The sequence below is a fragment of the Phocoena sinus genome, chromosome 8, assembly GCF_008692025.1.
Source record: "Phocoena sinus isolate mPhoSin1 chromosome 8, mPhoSin1.pri, whole genome shotgun sequence".
NCBI classification, from domain to species: domain Eukaryota; kingdom Metazoa; phylum Chordata; class Mammalia; order Artiodactyla; family Phocoenidae; genus Phocoena; species Phocoena sinus.
In genome coordinates, this window is record NC_045770.1 from 74,783,219 (window position 1) to 74,810,650 (window position 27,432).

General features: G+C 39.8%; 1 protein-coding gene and 1 pseudogene across 1 annotated transcript in view; one reads left to right on the forward strand and one right to left on the reverse strand.

Annotated features, from left to right (window-relative positions):
* The window catches only part of NELL1 (neural EGFL like 1), an 891,542-nt gene that overhangs the window by 520,411 nt on the left and 343,699 nt on the right, over positions 1–27,432 (forward strand). Inside the window, 2 exon segments of the mRNA XM_032640327.1 lie at positions 16,439–16,458; positions 16,460–16,562. Of these exon segments, the coding sequence (XP_032496218.1) occupies positions 16,439–16,458; positions 16,460–16,562 (123 nt within the window).
* LOC116757888 lies at positions 24,489–24,794 on the reverse strand (annotated as a pseudogene).

The window sequence follows — 27,432 nt, forward strand, 5'->3', positions numbered from 1 at the left end:
GAGGAAGGGTTCATGGAAAACGCAGGCCAGCACTACATGGTGATCATGTAGATGGTGGTGGTGGTGGTGGTGATGGCCTCTGCCATTTCTGGAGCACCTACTGTGTGCCCCAAATGATACCACATGTTTTACAGAGTTTCTTCCCATGAACATTCACTGTATAAATGTTTCTTGAATATCCCTTCTGTGGTATAATCTGTTTGGATCTGAAGCAGAGACTAAACCCAGTTTTCTACTCTTAGTCATGGTATCATTGTCTGCATTTTATACACACAGAAACTGAGGCACAGAGAAATTGTCAAATCTTTCTGAGATTTGTATCCAATGCTGAGATTTGCGTGCAGATCTGTCAGCCTCCAAAGTTTTGTCTTTTCCGTACAAACTTGATTATACTCAAAAACCATTTTCTTTCTTCTTTAAAACAAAACAAACCCAAAAAACCCTCTATTTTTTAGCAATAAAAGATACATATTGGTTGTAAAAAATTCACAAGTACAAAGTGAATAAAATAAATAGTATAAGTGCCTTCCATTTATCCTCTACCCAACTTCTCAGTGTAAATCACTGTTAATAGTTTAATACACATTTTTATAGATTTTCTACATATGTACAAATATCATATGTAAATGATTAATATATATTATATATAACCTGCCATATTTAATATATAGTGCTATATATCCAAGCAGAAAAGCACTTGATTGAGTTACTACTTTGTGTTTTGTTTCTCTCTGCTGTGGAGAAATTAGGGTATATATTACAGAAAATAATAATAAAAATAAAAGATTATTTTACACAGATCACACATACACACAAGAAAGGATGGGAACTGGCTCGTTGCCTTTCACTTCTCGTCTTTACTTCTACAACCCTTCCACCATATCTATTCTGCTCATAACCCTACTCAGGGCTTTGAGTTGAGAACGGCTTCCAGTCCTAGAGACCCCAAAGCATCTTTGCCAATGGGAAGTTAGTACACATTTTCTGGAAACAGCTTAAGTGCTCAACAGATGAATGGATAAAGAAGATGTGGTATATATATAAACAATGAAATACTACTCTGTCATAGAAAGTTGAAGTCTTGTCATTTACGACAACATGGATGGACCTTGAGGGCATTATGCTAAGTGATATCAGTCAGATGGAGAAAGACAAATGCCATCTGATTTCACTCATGTGGAACATGAAAAAACAAACTAAAAGACCAAAATAACTGAACAAAAACAAACATGTAGGTGCAGAGAACAGAGCAGTGGTCACCAGAGGGGAAGGTTGGGGGATGCAAAATGGGAAAAGGGGGTCAACTCTATGGTGAGGGAGGGAAACTAAATTTTTGGTGGTATGTACACTGTAGTGTATACATAAACAGAAATATACTGTTGTATGCATGAAATTTATACAATGTTATAAAACAATATTACCTCATTTAAAAAAAGAAAGAAGAAAAAATCAAAGACTGAATCTCCCAGAAGGAGCTGGGATTATAAGGCTTGGTATTTGGGAGGATAAAAGTAGTCTAAGCTACAGTAGTTTAGCCCCAGAAGAGGGAAGATGGAAACCTGTAGATTCTTCAGTGGTGTCCCTGAGAGTGGGGAAAGAATGGGTGTATGGTACACCCCCAAATTCAGGTCCCCACTACTGGGATACCTGTTCTTGGCAAGGATCTCAGCACCTGAGTTTAGCAGGGGACTAACAGGGCTTCAAGCCTCCTTTTTATGGGCCAGAGTAATAACCAGTGTGAAAATCAGACAGCCCTCCCACCAGCTTTTGCCTGAGACCCCCAGAACTGTGATGGAATCCAGCTGAGGGCAAAGTGGGGTGGAATGGAGCTCAATAAGGAATGCGATTTAGTTGTCCATTCTGGCAAATAGAGGGTTTAGAGTTATATTTATTTTGACTTAGAAAATTGTTTCTTGAATTCAAGTTCTGTGTTTGAACATTTGCCCTTGAGCCTAAAGCACAGATTTTCAGATTTCACATTTAACAAACTGGGGATGAATACATTTTATATCTAATTACTTCTCTCTCCTTCCCCAAATATTACTATTAAATAAATGCTGTTTTTTAATTAAGGAAATGTGACATATCCCTAGGACATTAGCAGAATAACTAACGGTCCTGATCCTCATTTGCAGAAGAACAATTTCACCTAAGAATTATGTCTGATGAGTCTTTACATCCTCATCTTAAGACATGGCCACAGAGATAAATGTGCCAGCTTATTTCAGAACTTTATCCTTAGTAATTTTTAACAGCTTTATTGAGATATAATTTACATAGCATAAAGTTCACCTCCTTAAAATGTACAGTTCACTGGCTTTAAGTATATTTTCAGAGTTGCACAAACATTATAATACTCTAATTTTAGAACATTTTTATCACCCCGAGGAGAAAATTTATACCCATTCCCTTGAACTTAGCCCTAGGTAACCACGTATCTACTTTGTGTATCTATATATTTGCCATCTGGATATTTTATGTAAATGGGATCATACAATAGGTGGTCTTTTGTGATTGATTCTTGCACTTAGCAAAATGGTTTTGATGTTTATCCATGATTCATGTTGTAGTATGAGCAGTGCTTTACTCTTTTTTATTACTGAAAAATATTCCATTACAAGGGTATACCACATTTTCTTTATGCAATCGTCTGTTGATGGCTATATGGGTTGTTTCCACCTTTGGCTATTATGAATGACGCTAGTATGAACACTCCTGTGCGAGTCTTTGTGTGGACATGTTTTAATTTCTAACTGGTGTATACATAGGAGCATAATTGCTGGAACATGCGGTAACCCTATGTTTAACAGTTTGTGGAACTGCCAAAGTAATTTCCAAATATTTTACATTCCTACTAGCAGTGTACAAGGCATCCAGTTTCTTCACATTCTTGTAAATACTTTTTATTGTCTTTTTGATTATGGCATTCTAGGGGTGTGAAGTGATATCTCACTGTGGTTTTGCTTTGGGTCTCCCTCATGACTAAAGATGTTGAGCATCTTTTCATGTGTTTATTAGACATTTATATACATGCCTTAGAGAAATGTCCATTTAAATATTTTTCCCATTTTCTAATTGGGTTATCTTTTCCCGCTAAGTTTCTTTAGATATTCTCAATTCAAGTCACTTATCAGACGCATGATTTGCAGTTATTTTCTCAGAGTCCGGGGGTTGTGTCTTCAGCTATTCTTCATGAAAGAAATGGCCTGCCTCAGAGAGAGCTCCTGAAGCTGCATGCCTTTCTTCTTTTCCCACAGTCACTGTGATAAATAAATATATCAACACATTATTACCTGGTTGTATTTCATTTATAAGCTCTGACCATCTAAGTTTCCCCCAGCTGCCTGATTCAATTACTTTTCCCTTGTCTTAATTCTCCTTGAGCTGTCTACAATTTTTGATGCCAAAGACAATAATACTCTTTTCTTTCTGTCCTTCCTTATTCCCTCCCTCCCTCCCTTCCTTTCTTATATAAATAGGTACTTTTACTAGACAATTACTGGGTTTCAGAAGCTCTGCTAGGGGCTGGGGATAAAGAAATATATTTTCTGTCTTCGTTTGTGCTCTAGTAAAGAAGACAGATGTTAGTGAACCACTAATACACTAATAAGCATAAAACGATAACTGTGATTAGCCCTTTGAAGGAGAGGCGCTGGGGGTTATATGAATATATTACAGGGGAAACTTCCTGGTCAGGGAAATCAGCGATTCTCTTCTCCGAGGAGGTAAGAACTGGGTTAGATACCAAGGATAAGCAAGTGTTAAGGGAGCTAAGAGGGAGGAGCATGTGAAAGTGCCTGTGACCCAAGGGAACAAAGCCCTTTGAGGCAGGAAATAAAGTGTGGTTGGCACAGAGCAGGCAAATATGAAAATGAACCGAGGCAGTTAGGTAGAGTCAAGACCATGATGGGCCAAGGAGGTTGTAATAGAAGTGTTTGTCCACATTTTAAGACCAGTGAAAAACAACTGAAGTTTTAGAAAAGACAGGAAGGTGATCACATTTGAATTCCTAAGAGATTATTCTAAGTGCAGTATGAAGAATTAATTGAAGGTGGGCAATAGTGAATGTGAGGGTCCACTGAGGATCTATAGCAGGAGCTCAAGTGACAGCAGCTTAGATGTGGGTAAGATGATTGTAGCTTGGATGAGGGCGGTGGAAATGGAGATAAAAGAATGAATCTGAAAGATATTTAGAAAGAAAAATCAATGAGACTTGATGGCTTGATGATAAGGGATTAAGGGAGGAAGACATTTCAAGAATGACTAATAACTAAATGATGCTAATTATTCTGCCATGGTTTGGCAGTAACTGCCTTGGTTTGAGTCTACCATCCTATAACCTTGGACCACTTAAAACCTCTCTGTTCCCATTTCTTCATTTAGAAAATATTGATGATAATATTTAATTCATATGAATGCTACAACACATTTAGAGCAGCATCTACATTGTAGTATGTGCTCAATAAATATGCTAAACAAATAAATGCGCTCATAGTATGTTTATGAAAAATCCCAATTATTAGGGATTTCTCTGTTTGAAAAACCAGAGGGGGAAAGTGACTACTTTCTTAAAAATGAAACACACTGAAGACTTTTGGTTCTGGCCAAGGTGGACTATCCCCATTCCTCCCAGGTCGTTAACAACTAAAAATCCCCTGGATATAACACAGAAAATATCCAGCAAGACTCTGAAAGGTGGAAAGAAGGTGGACTACCTAGCAACTCTGGGAGGTGAGGAACAACAAGGGGTGAGTTCTCCGTTTTCTTTTTTGCCTTTGGTGTCTCCCGGATGGGGAGTTAAAGAAGCCTGAAACCTAAATCCACAGACAGGCACAGAAGACAAACGCTCCAAGGAGAGCCAATTCTACTGCTCCTAGGGAAAGAATTAGAGAAGGGGCTCTAACACAGCCGAAACCTTTTTGAAAATACCTACCCTCCTCGAGCCATATGTTCGTAGAAAATCTGCTTGGTAGAAGCAAGCAGTGCTCTGATTCCCTCTCTGTGGGAATGTCAGTGGGGCCCAACATGGAGCTGGGCCTCTGCTCCAGCCCAGCAGCACACAGACTGAACAAGGCAGTGCAAGGCAAGGCTGATGGGTTGTCCACCTCTCCCAACTTCATTGCCAGTGAACAAGACCTCCACCTCCACCCAGCATTGACAAGGCTGTATGAGGTGGAGCTAACTTTACACTTAATGGTGAAAGACAGAGTGCTTTCTTCCTAAGATTGGTGGCAAATGATGGTCTGCTCTCATTCCTGTGTGCCATAGCACCAGAAGTCTTAGCCAGCAGAATAAGGTGGCCGCACAAGGAAATAAAAAGCATACAGATCAGAAAGGAAGAAATAAAGCTATTCCTACTTACAGATGACATGATTGTCTACGTACACAATCTTGACGAATCTACAGAAAACATTGTGTAATTTTGTAACTAATTGTGTAATTGTGTAACTAATAAGTGAGTTCAGCAGAGTCAAAAGCTCTACAAGATGAACACACATAGTCATTTTCCTATATACTAGCAACTATTTTCCTATATACTAGCAACTATTCTATACTAGAAACTATTTAGTTTCAACTATTACGTAGAAACCGAATTTAAAAACGTAACATCATATACAATAACTGCAAATAAAGTGAAATCCCTAGTTGTAAATCTAATAAAACATTTACAGGATGTGTGTGCTGAAAATTACAAAACCCTGATGGAAGAAGTCAAAGAATAACTAAATAGGGAAACATGCTGTGTTCATGGATCAGAAGATTCAATATAGTGAAGATGGCAGTTCTCCACAAATTGAACTATAAGTTCCTATGAAAATCCAAACAAGATTTTTTATAGAAAGGGACAAGCTTTATCTAAAATTTATATAGAAAGGAAGAAGAACTAGAATAACTAAAGCAATATTGGAAAAGAACAAAGTGGAGGGAGTCACTCTATCTGATATAGAGGCTTTCTGTAACTTAGAATAATCAAGGCAGTATGGAATTGGCAGAGGAATATATACACAGAGCAGTGGAGCACAGTAGAGAACCCAGAAACAGAGAACACAAATACAACCAATTTTTTTTTTTGTAAGTCAGATATTTATTATAATAAAAAATATGATCACCTCTACCTGTAGCAGTTAGGTTCCTTTAAGAATATGTCATTTTACAAACAAAAGGATGATCACAGTGCTACTTTATTTTACTTACTGTGTTTACTTTTTTTTAAACATCTTTATTGGAGTATAATTGCTTTACATTGTTGTGTTAGTTTCTGCTGTATAACAAAGTGAATCAGGTATACTTATACATATATGACCATATCACCTCCCTCTTGCATCTCCCTCCCACCCTCCCTATCCCACCCCTCTAGGTGGTCACAAAGCACCGAGCTGATCTCCCTGTGCTATGCAGCTGCTTCCCACTAGCTATCTATTTTACATTTGGTAGTGTATATATGTCCATGCCACTCTCTCACTTCGTCCCAGCTTACCCTTCCCCCTCCCCGTGTCCTCAAGTCCATTCTCCATGTCTGCGTCTTTATTCCTGTCCTGCCCCAGGTTCTTCAGAACCTTTTTTTTTTTTTTTTTTTTTTTAGATTCCATATATATGTGTTAGCATACGGTATTTGTTTTTCTCTTTCTGACTTACTTCACTCTGTATGACAGACTCTAGGTCCGTCCACCTCACTACAAATAACTCAATTTCGTTTCATTTTATGGCTGAGTAGTATTCCATTGTATATATGTGCCACATCTTCTTTATCCATTCATCTGTCGATGGACACTTAGGTTGCTTCCATGTCCTGGCTATTGTAAATAGAGCTGCAGTGAACATTGTGGTACATGACTCTTTTTGAATTTTGGTTTTCTCAGAGTATGTGTCCAGTAGTGGGATTGCTGGATTGTGTGGTAGTTCTATTTTTAGTTTTTTAAGGAAACTCCATACTGTTCTCCATAGTGACTGTATCAATTTAAATTCCCACCAACAGTGCAAGAGGGTTCCCTTTTCTCCACACCCTCTCCAGCATTTATTGTTTCTAGAGTTTTTGACGATGGCCACTCTGACTGGTGTGAGATGATACCTCATTGTCGTTTTGATTTGCATTTCTATAATGATTAGTGATGTTGAGATTCCTTTCATGTGTTTGTTGGCTATCTGATATATTCTTTGGAGAAATGTCTGTTTAGATCTTCTGCCCATTTTTGGATTGGGTTGTTTGTTTTTTTAATATTGAGCTACATGAGCTGCTTTGTATATTTTGGAGATTAATCCTTTGTCAGTTGGTTCGTTTGCAAATATTTTCTCCCATTCTGAGGGTTGTCTTTTTGTCTTTGTTTATGGTTTCCTTTGCTGTGCAGAAGCTTTTAAGTTTCATTAAGTCCCATTTGTTTATTTTTTTAATTTCCATTTCTCTAGGAGGTGTGTCAAAAAAGATCTTGCTGTGATTTATGTCATAGAGTGTTCTGCCTATGTTTTCCTCTAAGAGTTTGATAGTGTCTGGCCTTACATTTAGGTCTTTAATCCATTTTTGAGTTTATTTTTGTGTATGGTGCTAGGGAGTGTTCTAATTTCATTCTCTTACATGTAGCTGTCCAGTTTTCCCAGCACCATTTATTGAAGAGGCTGTCTTTTCTCCATTGTATATTCTTGCCTCCTTTATCAAAGATAAGGTGCCTGTATGTGTTTGGGTTCATCTCTGGGCTTTCTCTCCTGTTCCATTGGTCTATATTTCTGTTTTTGTGCCAGTATCATACTGTCTTGATTACTGTAGCTTTGTAGTATAGTCTGAAGTCAGGGAGCCTGATTCCTCCAGCTCCGTTTTCATTCTCAAGATTGCTTTGGCTATTCGGGGTCTTTTGTATTTCCATACAAAATGTGAAATTTTTTGTTCTAGTTCTGTGAAAAATGCCATTGGTTGTTTGATAGGGATTGCATTGAATCTGTAGATTGCTTTGGTTAGTATAGTCATTTTCACAATGTTGATTCTTCCAATCCAAGAACATGGTATATCTTTCCATCTGTTTGTATCATCTTTAATTTCTTTCATTAGTGTCTTATAGTTTTCTGCATACAGGTCTTTTGTCTTCTTAGGTAGGTTTATTCCTAGGTATTTTATTCTTTTTGTTGCATTGGTAAATTTCTCTTTCCGATTTTTCATCATTAGTCTGTAGGAACACAAGAGATTTCTGTGTATTAGTTTTGTATCCTGCTACTTTACCAAATTCATTGATTAGCTCTAGTAGTGTTCTGGTAGCATCTTTAAAAGACTTTATATTACCCCTTTTATGGCTGTTAGCATTTGCCTTATGTATTGAGGTGCTCCTATGTTGGGTGCATACATTTTTACAATTGTTATATCTTCTTAGATTGATCCCTTGATCATTATGTAGAGTCCTTCTTTGTCTCTTGGAATAGTCTTTATTTTAAAGTCTATTTTGTCTGATTTGAGAATTGCTACTCCAGCTTTCTGGATTTAATCCAGAGTTAATTAAATCTGGATTAAAGGGGTAACACAATAATAGTAGGGGAATTTAACAGCCCACTTTCACCAATGGACAGATCAACCAAAATGCAAGTAAATAAGGAAACACAATCTTTAAATGACACATTAAACAAGATGGATTTACCTTGCTCCTTCACCTGCTGCATATTTCTCTGTCTTCTCATTTTGCTTAACTTACTGTGTTTGGGGTCTCCTTTTCGCAGGCTGCAGGTTCATAGTTCCTGTTGTTTTTGGTGTCTGCCCCAGTGGGTGAGGTTGGTTCAGTGGGTTGTGTAGGCTTCCTGGTGGAGGGGATTGATGCCTGTGTTCCAGTGGATGAGGATGGATCTTGTCTTTCTGGTGGGCAGGGCTGCATCCGGTGGTGTGTCTTGGGGTGTCTGTGAACTTAGTATGATTTTAGGCAGCCTCTCTGCTAATGGGTGGGGTTGTGTTCCATCTTGCTAGTTGTTTGGCATGGGGTGTCCAGCACTGGAACTTGCTGGTCGTTGAGTGGAGCTGGGTCTTAGCCTTGAGACGGAGATCTCTGGGAGAGCTGTCGCCACTCGATATTATGTGGGGCCGGGAGGTCTCTGGTGGTCCAATGTCCTGAACTCAGCTCTCCGAACTCTAGGCCGGACACTAGACCAGAGCACTAAGACCCTGTTAGCCATGCAGCCAGTTGTGTAGGGAGTTTCTTGCCTTTGGGGAAGTCTGAGGTCTTCTGCCAGCGTTCAGTAGGTGTTCTGTAGTAGTTGTTCCACATGTAGACATATCTTTGATGTATTTGTGGGGAAGACGGTGATCTCCATGTCTTATTTCTCAGCCATCTTGAAGGTCGCCCATTGGGTTTACTTTTGATTACAACAGTTATTGTTATTCTTGTCTTGGTATCATATTTGTTATATTATTTCAGGAATATCCTGATGGTTATAAACTTGTCCTCAGGGGGGAACCAAGCAACAGGGAGCTGTGCTGACATTCGCTGCTGTCACTGGAACTACTGTTGCTGCAGCTTCACTCCTAGGCCTCCACTCGCCAGATCCAGGCAGCCTTCCAGGAGCTGCGACTCCTGGTTACTGATCCCAGGGCTGCCCACCGGGTCTCACAGAGGTGTCTGGTATTAACCTGTCTACCAATGCTCTCGGTTCCAGACTCTCCTCTGTGCTAAGCAGACATCATCATCTGAGCAACAGCGGTGCTCCCTCAGCTGGTGTCTCCCTGTGGAAGCTCCCAATTGGTTTTTGACAAAAGTACAAAAGCAATTCAATGGAGGAAAAGTAGCCTTTTCAACAAATGACATGCATAGGCAAAAACCTAGCCTTCTTACCATATAAAAAAGTTAAGTCAAAATGGGTCATGAACTTATCTAAGAGTTAAAACTACACAAGTATTAGGAAAAATATGAGAAAATCTTTAAGACCTAGGGTTAGAGAAAGAGTTCTTATATGTGACATTAAATGCACTATCCATAAAATGAAAAATAGGTAAATTGAATTTCATCAAAAGTAATATATTTTGCACTGTGAAAGGCTGCTAAGAGGATGAAGATACAAGCTGAAGACTGTGAGGAAATATTTGCAAATCACATATCCAACAAAGGCCTTATATCTAGAGTATATGAAGAATTCTCAAAACTCAACAGTTAAAAAAAACATCCCATTGTAAAATGAGCAAAAGACATTTCACCAAAGAAAAATAGATGGCAAATGAGCATGTGGAAAGACATTCAGCATCATTAGCTACTAGCAAATGCAAATTAAGAGCTCAATGCAGTATCATAACCACACACACGAAAGACTAAAATTTAACAAGTGAAATACCAAATGCTGACAGTGATGTAGAGAAACTTGATCACTCGTGCATTGCTAGTGGGAATGTAAAATGGTGCAACCATTCTGGAAAATCGTTTGACAGTTTCTTACAAACCAAAATGAGCACTTATCGGATGCCCCTATAATCACACTTTTGGACATTTAACCCAGGGTAATGAAAATATATGTTCACACAAAAACCTGTGCACAGATGTTCATAGCAACTTTGTTCAGAGTAGTAAAATACAGGAAATAATCCACATGCCCTTCAATGTGTGAATGGTTGAATAAACTGTGATATATTTTTACAATGGAATACTACGTAGCAGGAAAGAGGGATGAACTATTGAAACTACAACAGTCTGGTTGTGATTCAGGGACATTGAGCTTATTGAAAAAAAGTCAATCTCAAAGGTTACTTACTGTGTAATTCCACTTGTGTAACAGTGTCTAAATGACAACTATAGAAGTGGAAAACAGATTAGTAGCTGACAGGGGACAGGGATTGGGGGTGATGGGGGGGAGTGTGGACTAGGTGCAAACACAAAGTCATAACATGAATGTGGTGGTGGTTACACAGATTTATACATAAGTTAATATTACTTAGAACTACAGCCATATGTACATACACACAACATGAACGCAGTTTGAAAACATGGTGTGAACTGAATTAGGTCAGTAGACTACTTAACAGTGACACACAACTGTCAGTTTTCTGGTTTGGATATGGCACTACCGCTATATAGGATCGCACTGTGGAGAGAAACTGGGTGAAGGAGTTAAGGGACATTTTGTACTACTTCTCCAGCTTCCTGTAAATCTGTAATTATTTTTTTAAAGGTAAAAGAAATTACCTACATTGTGGCCAACATTATAGATACTCCTTTGAATCACATAATAAAGTGGGAGTTTAGAAAAAGTGCAGGAGAAGAAATGAGGAGATGGGAGTTCGAGTTACAGACGTACACCTTACTATCTATGTACTTATAGGAAAAGCCTCTTGCGTGCTCCAAACTGCGATTTCGTCTATAAATATGACTAATAAAACCTGCTTGGCTTGTCCCAGTGAGGTTACTGTAACAATTTTTGTAAAATTCAAACTAGATTATTTGGAACAAAGCGAAACTGTAGCCAGCAGACCCCAGATGTGGACATTTGCAGGCACAGCTGGAGTGACCGTTTCAGTAGCTTGTCTGGATCCTGATTAGTTCTCTAAGGACAAACAGTGTGTTAATTGATAATGGCTGTTGATTACAATGTTACAGAGGTGGATTAGAGCCCTTGTGAGGAAGGAGAAACGAACCGTGTGATAATGACAGTGCTTAATGAGTACCAGTAAATATTAGCCAGTGTAACAGTAATTATCATTAGTGGAGAGCTTGTTGCCAAAATTGTTATTTCTTTGTCCTGAGAGGTTCAATACTCCAAATTTACCATAATCAAACCCTGGTTACGTATCAGCGATCCTAAACATAAATCCTTCACCTTCCCAATCTATAGTCTTGTTTCCCGGGGACCATAATTGAATCTAAGCAAATATTTCTTTGAATCTTCAAAGAGGTATTCTAATTTGTGTCTTCAAAGGCCTATCTGTTCACAGCCTTTCTGCCTGAACTACCAGCCTGTAAAGGAAAAAGAAAGTTTTCTTAACCAGTTTTAACCACCATCCAACAATTGAGTCTGCTCACAAATAATTGTAGTAGTAGTGGGAAGAGTAGTAGTAATAAGAACAAAGATAATAAAATAGCTTACACTTATGGAGCACTTACTAGTTGCAATTAGCTGTAATAAGTATTGTATCTATATTAGCTAATTGAGTCCTCATAAAAACCCCAGGAGATAGGTTGTATTATTATTATTATTTTTACCATTTTAACCATTAAAAAAATTTTATTGGCGTATAGTTGCTTTACAATGTTGTGTTAGTTTCTACTGTACAACAAAGTGAATCAGCTATATGTATACGTATATCCCCTCTTCTCTGGATTTCCTTCCCATTTAGGTCAGCACAGAGCACTGAGTACAGAGTTCCCTGTGCTATACTGTAGGTTCTCATTAGTTATCTATTTTATACATAGTATCAATAGTGTATATATGTCAATTCCAATCTCCCAATTCATCCCCCCTCATAGGTTGTATTATTATCCACATTTAACATGTGGAAACTAAGAAGACACAGATGTCTGTGTCACTCAAGTGCACATAGCTGGTGAGTGGCACGTCCAGGATCATCTAACCCGGGCTGTGTGGTCTAGAGTCTCTGGCCTCTGTGTCCTTCTACCTCTCACAAGAGCTTTTCTCACACCTGAAGCATCTCTAGCAGCTGGAAGGGGATTTTGAGATTTTTAGAAGGAGACCATTTCTTCTATGGCCATCTCTGTCAAACATAGTTTTGAGGGTACTGGTTACTTTTAAAACTCGGTTGTGACTAAAGATAATAAGATGTGAAAGTTTTGGAACCTTTGTCATTTGGGGATAGGCTGGATCTTCAGTGGGTATTTGGGACCAGTATAGAAAAAGACAGCCTTTTATTCTTGGCATTAGGGGGGTCACCTCTGTGTGACTTGGTTTAGCTTCAGCCACGTCCAGGTTACTTCCAAGTACCTCAGTGATGTGATCTTTCTGTGTCTGGAGTTACAATCCAAACTCCTCCACTTCTTAGTTTCGTGATGTTAAGTTACTTAATAATTTAATATTTAAATTTAGTAGTGTGTTTTTGTCCCATTTCCTTCATTGTAAAATGAGCAAACATATTTCACGGTGACTTGGGAGAATTAAATGACATCATATATGTACAACATTTATCTCAATGCTTGCACTCGAGGCTGAATACTACTATGTGAAGTCGAGAAAGTAAAGTCAGGGTTGTAGAAAATGGGCTACAATTCCTTTCCTCAAAGTTAACTACTTAATAAGGCATTCATGATAAAATTCGCAAACCTCATCACCATATGTTGTTGATTTGATTGCCTCCAAAGGGATAAAATTTTAAATTTATTAAAAGTTCCAGAGGGTTAAAGTTCATGTGTTAACAGAGAGGCAGGAGTGGACGCCTGCACGGCGAAAAGTGTTCATATGAAGTGGTCTTTGAAGCCAGGCAGGGGCACAGATATTCAACTATACTGGGAGAGTATTTGAGTCAGGGAAACATCATGACAAACTAAGAGAGGTAGGAGTCAGCTATGCACTTGCAAGACAGTGATGGGGCCACCTCATTAGAGAAAGGGCTTTGCATCAAGAATATTGGGAGATATACAAGGGTAGGATAGATTTGTTAATTAGCCTGATGGGGGAATCCTTTCAGAATGTATATGTATATCAAATTATCACTTTGTACATTTTAAGTATCTTTCAATTTTGTCAGTTATAACTTTATAAAGCTGGTGGCAGGGGCGGTGAGGTGGGGGACACCACATGGGCAACGAGGACCGGAACTTACTGGAATGTTGCATAGAACCACACCTTTCTCCACAACTGTTCCTGTTGCCTGGAGTGCCCTTCGTGGGCATTCTGGCTGAGAAAACCATGACCATTTTTAAAAGGACTAGTTCAGATACTATGTCTTTCAAGAAGACTCTTTCTCCCTATTAGAAGTATTTTTCCCTCCAATGAACTTTTATTCCAGTTAATCTTATTTCCTCTTATCAAGTATGAGCACACCTGCCAGTTTGCCTAGGTCATTCTGAGTTACGCCTGTCATTCCAGTGTAATTATTGGCAGAGCCCCCTTCTCACTCTAAAATATGTTTCTGTTTATATGATAAAATATGAGGGGTCGCCTACTTATAACTCTTATCACTTCTCCAGTGTTCCGGTTGTGTTACATATTGCTGTCTGGTGGCCTCTATTAAAATGTTCATATAAGCAGAGACCATATCTACTCATTTGTATTCCCAATACAGACTCTAATAATTACTACTTAAATGGATTTAAATAAGGAGATTGAAAACTCTTGGGGTCTAAACCTATATTCTTAGACTTCTTTGTGTCCCTAATGTCATCTGGTATTGCACCTGTACATATTAGGTGCTTGCTTAGGTCTGTAAATGTGATTGGACCATTCATAGGGTTATACTATTTCTGGACTATCCTGGAGATGATGATCTGAGCACAGACTAGAAGTGTGTCTTCATGAATCTTCTCCCTTCACACTGCTTGCTAACCTGTTCGCATTTCTGTCTTAGAGTTTGCGTTGGTTTTAAGGCCTAAAGAAACATTTTCTTTGAAAAACCCAAGGTGTTAAATTAAGAGCCATGTGCATTTGTATACTTGACATTATTGCATGTGGGTGACTGAAACAGCTCTACTTTGTAGAATTTAACCCTTCTCATTACTGGTCCCTGTTAGGAAATTTAAAATAAAAATTAATGAAGGGGGGCTTCCCTGGTGGCACAGTGGTTGGGAGTCCGCCTGCCGATGCAGGGGACACGGGTTCGTGCCCTGGTCCGGGAGGATCCCACATGCCACGGAGCGGCTGGGCCCGTGAGCCATGGCCGCTGAGCCTGCGCGTCCGGAGCCTGTGCTCCGCAATGGGAGAGGCCACAACAGTGAGAGGCTCGCATACCACACACACAAAAAAAAATTAATGAAGGGACTTCCCTGGTGGCTCAGTGATTAAGAATCTGCCTGCCAATGCAGGGGACATGGGTTCGAGCCCTGGTCCGGGAAGATCCCACATGCTGCAGAGCAGCTAAGCCCGTGTGCCACAACTACTGAGCCTTCCCTCTAGAGCCCGCAAGCCACAACTACTGAAGCCTGCGTGCCTAGAGCCTGTGCTCCGCAACAAGAGAAGCCACCACAATGAGAAGCCCGTGCACCACAATGAAGAGTAGCCCCCGCTCACCACAACTAGAGAAAACCCACGCGCAGCAACAAAGACCCAATGCAGCCAAAATTAAAATAAATAAATAAATTTATTTTAAAAAATTAATGAAGATAGATGACATTTCAGTTATTGGTACATTGATCTAACAGTTTGCTTAACAAACTATATTGAATTTTTAGTTTTTGTTCAATTAGTGTTGATTTCTTTGAGATTTATAGCTGGAATTTTCAACTCTTGTTTTATAACCTGTTCTGACTTAAATAACCCTACTTGATTTTTCTTAAGATTTCTAAGAAGTTATACTAGCAGATGTTAAAGGGAATAAAGGGCATAAACTTTCTCACATTATTTATTTACAGAGGAGTCATTTAGTTGAGTATTAAAACGTCCTGATGATGAGGGGAGAGTCTAGTTATCTGTGAAATCTTGATTTCTCACTTGGAATCTTTCAGTCCATTTCATAGTGTTAGATGTATTTTCCCCCTATGTCTTGTGGATTAAGGATGCCATGGCTATTTGAATACATATAACCATATTACTACACGTTAGGCATCAGCCCAGTGGTTAAATTCTGAACCTTGTGAAATACTTCTGGGTTAATGCGCCTCTGCCAGGCTGTATTAGCTGGACCTTCCTCTTTAGTTTTACCCTCTTTGTTCTGTTGGAGAAGAACACTTGATAGGGTGCTGGACAGGTGGTTTTACCCACGAGCTGGACCCAGGCAATCGGAGCCTCCATTACCCAATTCCCAACCTGGGGCTGTTGACATATCAGACTGGTTAATTCTTCGTTGTCGTGGGCTGTCCTGCTGCATTGTAAGAGGCTTAGCGGCATCCCTGCCCTCTACCACTAGATTCCAGTAGCATCTCTTTTCTCAAAGCATGACACCCAAAAACATCCTCAGACACTGTCAAATGTTTCCTAGGAGGAGGAGACGCAGCATTGCATACACCGTGCCCCTGCCCCTATTGAGAACCACTACCTTGGAACCTCTGCAGAAACCTTTGCAGACATGGAAGAAGCAGTGGCCTTAGAGAAGCACTTAGCAATCATTGGTAACTTAGAGAAGCACTTAGCAATCATTGTCACTTGCATAAGTCGCTTGACTTCTCTGACACTCAGTCTGTTTACCTGCCAAGTGAGGATAATAACATCCATCTTTTAGAGTTGTGAGATTTCAACCACATCAGGCATGGAACACTGCCAGGCATAGAGTAAGGTCCCAATGCACGGTAGCCACTGTCGTTCTTACTTGGTGAGTTCCAGCTAACTTTTCCAACACCAGTGATTCCAACTTATGAAAAAGTGTCTCTCTTTCTCACCCTTAAAACAGAGCATGACGAATGTGGCAGCTGGGCAGCACAACTGTGATGAGAATGCCATCTGCACCAACACCGTCCAGGGATACAGCTGCACCTGCAAACCGGGCTACGTGGGCAACGGGACCATCTGTAGAGGCTAGGCTGGCCCGTGTAGGGGCAAGCCCTGAGCTGCAGCCCTGCCCGAGCTCTTGGTGCTCCTGTGGCAGATCCATTGTGCAATTCTGGTGGCTGAGCATGGCCAGCATTCCTGTCCCTGGACTGTCAATTGGCAAGGGCACTGTTCATCAGAGCAAAAGGTGCTCTGAGTCTCCCTTTTGGGTTGAAGGAAGAAGGTATGAGTATGGTTCAGGGGCATGTTTCCGTATCTAGATGGCTCTCTTCAGCTTTGCCTGTTGGCTTGTGTTTGTGATGGATGCACTGGTTGCTGAGAGCCCTGCTCAGAGGGCATGTGGGCACTGCTCAGGGCCACATTCCAGGTATGTGTTCAGTGTAGGAAGCTTAAAGTTTCAGCCGCTCTCTGTGTTTGGAGCAGTTCAGAGGCCAGTGCCCTGGCTTCTGTCTGCATTTAGAATAAAATTCCCATTCCTCCTTCTGGCTAACGAGAACATTCAGAATCTGGTCCCTGGCTCCTCACAGCTGCATCTCTGTGTTCTCCCCCATCCTCCCTCGGTACCAGTGCGCTATTCCTCGCTCTTCCTCACACAGGCTAACCACATTCCTGTCTCAGGGCTTTGCACTTGTGCTCCCCTGAGCCTCCATGCTCATTTCCTTCAGGTCTCTGCTCAGGTCTGCCCCCATCATTAGAGACTTTCTTTGACCACTGTTTCTGAAATAGACCCCTAGTACTTTTCGGCCCCATACCCTCCTTTATTTTTTCTTTACTAACACAGCCTATCGTAACATTATGCATTTATGTGTTTGTTTCTGTATTGTCTGCCTCCCCATGGGGATGTAAGCTATGTGAGAGTGACCACAGGGTTGCATCTCCCTACTCTGTCCCCAGCAACTAGAATGGTAGCTGGCACACTGTAGACAATCATTAACTAACTGAATCAACCAAAGAGGAAAGAGACACAGTCACATTGAAAAAGAGGCAAAGTGTACAAAAAACTCAGGAAATAACCCTTTGAGTTAGGTATTATTATTATCCCCATTTTAGAGTTCACAAAGCTGAGACACAGAAAGGTTAAGTAACTTACCCAAGGGCACACAGTGCATTATCAGTATTCTTCTGAAGAGATGGCATGCTGATGGTGAAAAGTAATGAACAATGACTTCTAAGAGGGGAATCTTAGAAGATTGATTTTATTCTGTGTTGGGGAAGTTGGGGTAGACAGCCTCATGCATGACTGAGAGTTAAATTGGTGAGACTTTTTAATGGCAACTTGACAAAATCAATCTACTTTTAAAGTAAATCTGAAGGGTCATAGAGGGATTCTCTTGAGTCCATAGATTTTACCTCTTGAAATGTGTTCTAAGCATATGCTCCTGAGGGGCAAAAAATGGACATACAGGGATGTTTTTGCCTCATTATTTCTATTTACCAAAAACCAGAAACAGCCCAAGTATCTGTCAGTAATGGAATGATTTAATTTATTTGGAGTATAATTTAATGGACTACAATGCAGTGGTTTGAACTTCTGAGTGTATCTACAGACACATGCACACTCATATACACACCCACATTGAAAGGCATATTTTTGAGAAAAAAAGAAAGAAAAATAAATAAAACCAAGTTGCAAGACAATACATATGGTATACATATAGTATAATCACCTGGCTAGTTTATTATTATTTCTAAGCATCTTTATTGGAGTATAATTGCTTTACATTGTTGTGTTAGTTTCTGCTGTATAATAAAGTGAATGAGCTATATGTATACATACCTCCCCATATCCCCTCCCTCTTGCATCTCCCTCCCATCCTCCCTATCCCACCCCTCTAGGTGGTCACAAAGCACCGAGCTGATCTCCCTGTGCTATGCGGCTGCTTCCCACTAGCTATTTTATATTTGATAGTGTATATATGTCAGTGCTACTCTCTCACTTCCTCCCAGCTTACCCTTCCCCCTTCCCATGTCCTTAAGTCCATGCTCTATGACTGTGTCTTTATTCCTGCCCTGCCACTAGGTTCATCAGTACCACTTTTTTTTTTTTTAGATTCCATATATATGTGTTAGCATATGGTATTTGTTTTTCTCTTTCTGACTTACTTCACTCTGTATGACAGACTCTCGGTTCATCCACCTCACTACAAATAACTCAGTTTCATTTATTTTTATGGCTGAGTAATATTCCATTGCATATATGTGCCACATCTTCTTTATCCATTCATCTGTCGATGGACACTTAGGTTGTTTCCATGTCCTGGCTATTGTAAATAGTGCTGCAGTGAACACTGTGGTACATGACTCTTTTTGAATTATGGTTTTCTCAGGGTGTATGCCCAGTAGTGGGATTGCTGTATCATAGGGTAGTTCTATTTTTAGTTTTTTAAGGAACCTCCATACTGTTCTCCATAGTGGTTGTATCAATTTACATTCCCACCAACAGTGCAAGAGGGTTCCCTTTTCTCCACACCCTCTCCAGCATTTATTGTTTGTAGAGTTTTTTGATGACGGCCATTCTGACCTGTGTGAGGTGATACCTCATTGTTGTTTTGACTTGCATCCTCTCTACATATATTTATGTAAATACAGGGAGATGGGAACCATGCACATTGTTCCCCTTATTACCATTGGGTGTGTGTGTGTGTGAACAGGAAACATCCACTTATTGCTATAAATTCAATATTGTTTGCATCTCCTACAGTGGGGATTTTATATATGTAATATTTGTGTGTTTTTTGAAAAGTTCCATGAGACAAATAAACTAGTGCTCAACTTTTAAAAGAAGACTTGAAGATATTTCCAAAGCAAACAAAAAATACAAACATTAATATAGTTCCACGGGTTATCAAGCCACTGCTGATACCTGCATGGTAATGCTGTAAATCTGAAGAACAACACAGGGAATTGATTTTTAATGCATTATTTTTCAAAATGACATTATCTCATACAATGATATGATTGCACCAGGTCAGTGAGTTTTGTTTGTCACAGCCTCTCTTGCCACTGTGATAGGTGATGGCTTCACCTTTGTGGAATTTGAAAGTCCCAACTGTGAAAAATACGAGTTCAAATATGTTCCTGGTGTCCATGGACTCTGAAAATACATCTTCCCTTGAAAGTTATGAATTAGGGAAAATAATTTTCTTTAAAGTAGTTCTCATGGTCCATTGTGTTAACCTTAATAAGATCAGGAGAATCCTCCGTTTGTTCAGTGTTATGGGGGGGAAGCATTGCAGTAGAGGTGAAGATTGGACAAAGGAATTGGAGAATTGGGGTTTAGACCTGATTTCCTTACTGGTGAGCTGTCACTTCTGTATTTTTTACATAGTACAATTGGGTTAATGTTACCTTCGGTGTTTATCCAGCAGTGTTATTGCAAAGAATTATTAAAGGAATATATATATATTGTTGTGTTTTAAGCTATCAAATGCTCTAAAAGTGGAAGATAGTATGATTGGTGGAACAATGATGAAGGGCAGGGGGGAGGCAGTACATGAATTGGCTTCAGCCTCAGCCTTGTGACCCAAGTACCCAAATATGTGTCTGTTTCAAGGCATACCTTTTATAGTTGAGTTTTCGCTAGTAACTGGATCATTTATAGAGGGAGTTGGGACAAGGAGTATCCGACAGCTTGAACTAATTCAGAAGGTCTGAGAGAAGAGATGGCTTGTATTGTGCTGGAGCCACAGTCTCGGGCACGCATGACCCAATCCTCACCAGACTTGCCAGATAGACACTCCTCTTTTATAAAGGAAAAAGCTATACTTGGGTACAGAAACGGAGAAACTTAAAGCAATCATTTCACTACCATTCCTTCCTGAGGGCTGGAAAAGATACATGATAAAGGACTCTCCTCATTGCCCAGAAAGGCTCCCCGATTTTGGATGCACTAATATTATGTTAATAAAAGTATATTGGTAGCAATGTTTACAGGAGTACTGGAGTGTCAATACTGCAGTGTTGAGAAGAACTTAAAATAACGTCAAACTTATTTGTAAACTCACTCTCATGCAAATACTTACCAACAAGCGCTGGTACTGAATTTAGATCTCAATGTATCTGGTATAGTCCTTAAGGGCGGGAGCAGAAAGGACACTTACTGATTTAATTCTAAGAGAAGGATGTCTCTAGGCCCAGAGACTATTATTATGCTTACACTTCCAATAATGCTTCCTTTGAAAAATGTGGCTGAAACTTGAAAATGAAACTGATTGTCTAGTCTAAGCTTTCAAGAGGACATTATGTTCATCAGCTTGGTAAAGAAAGGCAGACAGGACACAGAAGCTGTATTGCAGTCTTGAAACCAGCAATAGTGCATTAAGAAGACAGTCACAAGAAGGGAGCTTGTGTGGTGCTAGGCGCAGTATATTGGTTGTGTTATTTTGATTTTAAAAAGGCAGACCTTGATGTAGTCTTTTCATATTCTTTTTCCTACGAGTGCATTTTTCCTAGGCAAAAAAAGAGTCTCTTGGATGCACTTTAAGCTCTTTCCATCACTTACCAAAGTCACTGCTTACCTTTTAAAGTTTGCAGCCCAGTAGACGTAACTGCATCCTTAGGGGCTTAAGGGAAGCACGTTAAACCTAGCTTGTATCTCAGAGGGAGTGGAAATCTGGCACTTAGACAACTGCTGATTCTTTAGAGTGCATTTGAGGTTGCACTTTGGTGAGTCACGTAGATGTTTGTTATCTGTAACTGTCACATCCAAAATGATGCATGAGATTAGCAGAGCCATATATATATCAGTCAACTTTTATTTTAAAACAGGCTACTGAACATTGACTTTCTGGTGAAAAATCAAGATAAGACTGGCTTTCTTTCCTAACTAACAATTCTCAATGGACCAGGAGACTTCTTTAGGCAACGTTATTGAAAGATGTCACAGTCAATCTCTAGGCTCTCTGCTGGATTATGATCTGTTTGGGGAAGCAATTATTTGCAAGATATTTAAAGTGCTTAACAACTGCTACTTTTATAGAATGGCGCCAGCTATTACTTAACATACCCATCCTCAGTTCAGAATATATGCAAAGGGTATTTACCTTTTTTAGAACTGAAAAACGAAAGTACCTGGTTGGATGTCATTTTTTTTTTTTTTTTCTTTTTTGGGCAAAGCTGATGAGATCTTTATGATGAAAATAATCTTACAGTATATTTCTGTTAGATTCCCATGAAACGCAGGTTGGTTTTTTTAATTTTTTATGGAGTGTTTAAATTCCTTGAGCAATTCAAAACTGAATTCTGCTGTCACATGTAAAATGGTATCCACTTGAAGAGCTAATGACATCAGATGCATTCTACAGCAGACTTTTCATTTTTAAGCACAATGAGAAAAAAGATTATATTCTGGGGGGCAAAATGGTAGGTGAGGTTAAGAAGGTCACTTGATAAATCAGTAGCCTGTACTGACGCTTCAAGTTACACTCCCTAATTGAGGTTATTCTTACAATCAGTTTTCAAACAATAGTGAACACATTCCTACCGTATAACATTGATATAAGGGTTCAATTGTATCTTTCCTTTCTATACATCCTGAAAGGATGTACAAGAGGAAATCACTGAGACATCTTGAAAAATAAATCTATTTGTCAAATACCATGTTATTTCAACAGCAGCAAACTAGTCAGTTAACAGTTAAAACCCTAAGAAAATATTAACTTGTTTGAAAACAAGTCTATATTGTAATAACCCCAAATATCAACCTTAACATCCGATTCTAACTTTCAAATGCTGGGTACCTTTTCCAAGAGGAAATTACATCTGCTTTTACATGAATCCCCGGTTTAAATACTTGCAGAAAGACACACATATTATCTACTCAGCAAATGTCTGAAATCAAACAAAATAATCCAGCACTGGACATTAATATCTTACAAATAGCATAAGATCCCAAAAGTACAAGAAAAACCTTGGCATTATAGAAAAAGAAATTAGGTGGACAAATTCTAAGTACAACAAAACATCTAAAGAGGGGACCATCTAGAAATCTACCATACAGTACACTAGACTCAATCTGGAGCATTCTACAATTTTATATTAAATTTGTACAATTTTATACCAAAACTATAGTCATTTTAAGAAAACATTTTACATTTAGAATAACTACTTAAGACATTTAAACTGTAGGTAATATTTAACTGTAAGCAAGAATAAAAAATAGTCCTATAATAATCTTTTATTTTTTCTCAACAAGTAAATAAACACAGATGCCTTCTTTGCTTTTATGCCTAACTACCTCTCTACTCCTTTAGTCCAGTTCCACATCATCAAAAGTAGGGGTGAATAAACAAAATCAGTAACGACAAACACAGCAAGGGCCATTGTAGTAGGGATTATCAATGACGGGAAATTTGTACAATGAGATATCTAGTTAAAAGAGTAAAGGTAGAATGTGCTTTTTAAGAAAATGGCCAATAATCACTCATCTGAGAAAATGCAAATAGCCGCCAGGTAAAATTGGCAGAATTTGGACTGAAACCAAACTTTTAGTGTGTATCAAACTAGCATTAAGAAATGCACACAGGATGTAAACCAAAATAGTGGTTATCTCCTGCACACAGGATGTAAACCAAAATAGTGGTTATCTCCAGGTGGCAACATTACAGGGAATTTAAATTTTCTTCCTGTTTTAATATGCACTTTTTTGGGGTGTGTTTTTAGATTGACACAAGTAGTACCAAGTGGCTAGAAAGAACACAGACCAAGGATACTAAAGTAAAACCACAGGGTCTTTTTCTATCAGAAGAGACCTCAAGGATTATCTAACTTAGATACATTATCTATCTATGTATCTGGGCTATAACGGCACTGATTTAAAAGACTAGACTAGAAATTCCAAGAATACTTCCTAGATGATAAAAATAATCTATTTTCAGGATTGTTTACACTCCCTAAGTATGCAAAAATTAACACATTGAAATGTAAATTCCTTCATATACGTTATTAAAAAGTAGGAAAAACAAATTTAAAGGGAGTTTACACAACCTTGTAATTAAAGCATAAGTTCATTGTTGAATGACAGAGCAAAGCAGATCATTACAGAGTTTGTCTGAAAGCAGGAGGCTGGCCTGCAAGGGGCCCTTAGGGAGTAGGCTGGGTGCCCAGGCAGGTAGCTCTTTGCTTTGCTGTCTGCATTCTTCAATAAGCCCAGTCCTGGGCTTCCCTGGTGGCGCAGTGGTTGAGTCTGCCTGCCGATGCAGGGGACACGGGTTCGTGCCCGGGTCTGGGAAGATCCCACATGCCGCGGAGCGGCTGAGCCTGCGCGTCCGGAGCCTGTGCTCCGCAACAGTGAGAGGCCCGCGTACCGCAAAAAAAAAAAAAAAAAAAAAAAAAAAAATAAGCCCAGTCCTTTTACATGAATGGGTGTGATTCAGCCTAGTTTCCCCCACGAATAATGTAATGAAAGATTTCTACTGACGAGGGATTACTCTTGATGCAAAATTTCTCAGTGACATTCAGATTAATTCCAGTGTCCACAATTTAAGCAATTTCCAGTAGGCATTTACAACCCAGAATCCAATGACCTGGTGTTTTCATGATAGTTAGGGAAAGTGTTCCAGCGAAAAATAAAGTTTAGATTTGCTCCACTATGTACATCTGAATATAGCCAGAGGAGTAAAACTCAAAACCAACCAAAAGACAAAATGCTATAAAATATTTTTTTGTTGTAAGGTAATCAAATTCTCCCCAGAATAATGTGTAACTAATTTCACATATTTATTTGCAACCAATTTAACTTTTCCAAATTCTCATTTGCAAATGAGAGGCTCATACAATTAAAACTGATGATACAAACCATTGTTTCAGAAGGATCAGAATTTACACTAGTCAAACGTGATTCCATAAGATTGATTTTAACATGTTCTTTCAACTTTATTAAAATCATCGATATCCCAGACGCATTTACCACTTAAAAAAAATCAATTTAATGCTATCAGAAGGTGATGTTCACTTTAATCCTGTTTGCCTTCACACCACTGCCGTGAGCCTTTATTCCAGGCCACATAAACAAAGAGGGCCAGCACCACGTGGACGGCGACCACTGCAACAATAGCAGCATAAAAATAGCTGTCTCTGTTGGACATCCCAAAGGCGCCTTCAAAAGCATAAGATTTAGTCGTGAAATGTAACCCAATAGGTAAAGTGATTATTAAAGCTGTGAAGAACGGGAGCGTCTCCAGAGTAGATGCTAATGAACTTCCATTTCTGAAGTCTCATGGCTGCAGCGTATTCAGCACCACTTTATCAAAGTGCTCCATGGTGTCGACACGCTAACAGCAGGCGCTCAGAGGCGGGCTGGGCTCGGGCCGCGCTCAGTCGGCTCCGCAAGAGACCGGTCGCGGCTGACTGCGCCGCTGGATGTTATATTTTAAGGCAAGGTTAGCATAAATAGATCTGGTTCTTTATTTTTTTAGTCTGTAAAGGGTGACAATTATTTCATAATACTAGTTTCTTACTGATTTAATCATGCAGTTATGAGAAATAGCCAATATCTATATCCGATGTTAAATTCCTGATTAATTTTGTTTATTTAATTGATTAATTAGTTAGATTGTTTGTTTATTTATTTATTTATTTTTGGCTGCGTTGGGTCTTCATTGCTGTGCGCGGGCGTTCTGTACTTCCGGCCAGTGGGGGGGCTACTCTTCGTTGCGGTGCGCGGGCTTCTCATTGCGGTGGCTTCTCTTGTTGCAGAGCACAGGCTCTAGGCACGCGGGCTTCAGTAGTTGTGGGACGCAGGCTCTAGAGCTCAGGCTCAGTAGCTGTGGCACACGGGCTTAGTTTCTCTGCGGCGTGTGCGATCTTCCCGGACCAGGGCTTGAACCCGTGTCCCCTGCATTGGCAGGCAGATTTTTAACCACTGTGCTACCAGGGAAGTCCCTGATTAAATTTAAAAAAGTTTATTGGAGTATAGTTGATTTACAATGTTGCGTTAGTTTCTTCTGTACAGCAAAGTGACTCAGCTATACATATACATATACCCACTCTTTTTAGATTCTTTTCTCATGTAGGCCATTACAGAGTATTGAGGAGAGTTCCCTACGCTGTATGGTAGGTCCTTATTAGTTACCTGTTGTACATATAGTAGTGTGTATTTGTCAATCCCAGTCTCCTAATTTATCCCTCACCCACCCCCCACCTTACCCCCTGGTAACTGTAAGTTTGTTTTCTACATCTGTGACTCTGTTTCTGTTCTGTAAATAAGTTCATCTGTAGCCTTTTTGAGATTCCACATATAAGCGATATCATGTGATACTTGTCTTTCTCTGTCTGACTTACTTCACTCAGTATGCCAATCTCTAGGTGCATCCATGTTGCTGCAGATGGCATTTTTTAATGGTTCTTCTTAATGACTGTCACACTGTGAAAGCTAAGTAAGCAGTCAGGAGCCTAGAACAGGTTCCGTTGCTGGGTCTGCCTGGCCCAGAGGCTTCTTAGTATTACCTTAGAGACTTCCTTTTTTTATGTTTTTTTTTTTTTTTTTTTTTTTTTTTTTTTTTTTTTTTTTTTTCGGCCACACCTCATGGCTTATGGGATCTTAGTTCCCCAACCAGGGGTCGAACCTGTGCCTCCTGCATTGGAAGTGTGGATTCTTAACCACTGGACCGCCAGGGAAGTCCCCTTAGAGACTTCTCTTGATTCAGATATTTATTAAGGTAAAGGATAAATCTAAAAACATTCACAAAGAGTGTGCAAGTGTCAGCAGAGTTTGGCAGCAGTGCTAACTGCGATCCTTCCTCAACAGGATTTTGGTGGGATGCTAAACGAGTACTGACCAGTAGAACGTGTTGTGGTTTACACTTGCCTTCTTTCACATTTCTGCCTCTTCCTATTCCCAACACAAGGATATGTTTCTTCATTTCAGCCTCACACACGCCACTCTGTTTGTTTTCTAGAATAAAGTTAGGTACGTTCCTGGCAGAGTAACTCAGCTCTGCTGAAAACTGCTCAAAGCTTTAGGCCCTAAAATACAGCAACTCAGCCACAGTGAGTTTGGTGTCTGTTTCTGTTGCTTTTGCCTAATCTTCTCATTTATACATAGGTGTTTATTTTCCAGGGCATCTGGATTACACCTTGTCCTGTGATAATGAACCAGTGTCCTCACTTGCTAATAAACATAATGACATTTTCAAATTTCTTCTCACCCTTAGCTTCTAAATTTTAGGGAAAACTGGAAGGCAGTAGGGTTAACCTGTGAAACTGCTTGTATAAGGTTAGGAAACAGTGGTAGCTTCTGTCACAGACAAGCTTGAGAATTTCAGTAGTTCCAACACACTGAGTTCTTACCTATCACTCACTAAGAGCTGGTGGTGTGTGTAGAGGGTTGTGCTCCACACAGTAACTCAGGGACCCACTCACCTTACATCTTGTCGCTGTGATCTCTTCTTGGTTCTCAGAATCCTCACCGCTCCATCAGCAGACGGGGAAGGAGAATTAGGTCATGCGTGGGAGGTTTTGAAGGGCCAGTCCTGAATGTGATGCATACCTCTTTGGCTCACATGGCATTGAGCAGAATTAGGTCCATGGCCCACCTAACAATACAGCAGAATGTCTGTGTGCTTGGGAAGGAGGGTGAGGCCACAGCTGTGGGTGAACACTAGCAGTCTCTGCTATATTGCTGTTGTGAATACAATTCTAAGTGAATAAAAGTGGCTGCATTATTATTTGTAGGAAATAAACCTCCATATGCAATTCTAAAATGGGTTCTGGCTGATGCACTGTGAAGAGCAGGCTTTCCAGTAAGAAAGACGGAGTATCCAGGGTTTAAAAAGGTCTGCAGTAGGGCTTCCCTGGTGGCGCAGTGGTTGAGTCCGCCTGCCGATGCAGGGCACACGGGTTCGTGCCCCGGTCCGGGAAGATCCCACATGCCACGGAGTGGCTGGGCCCGTGAGCCAT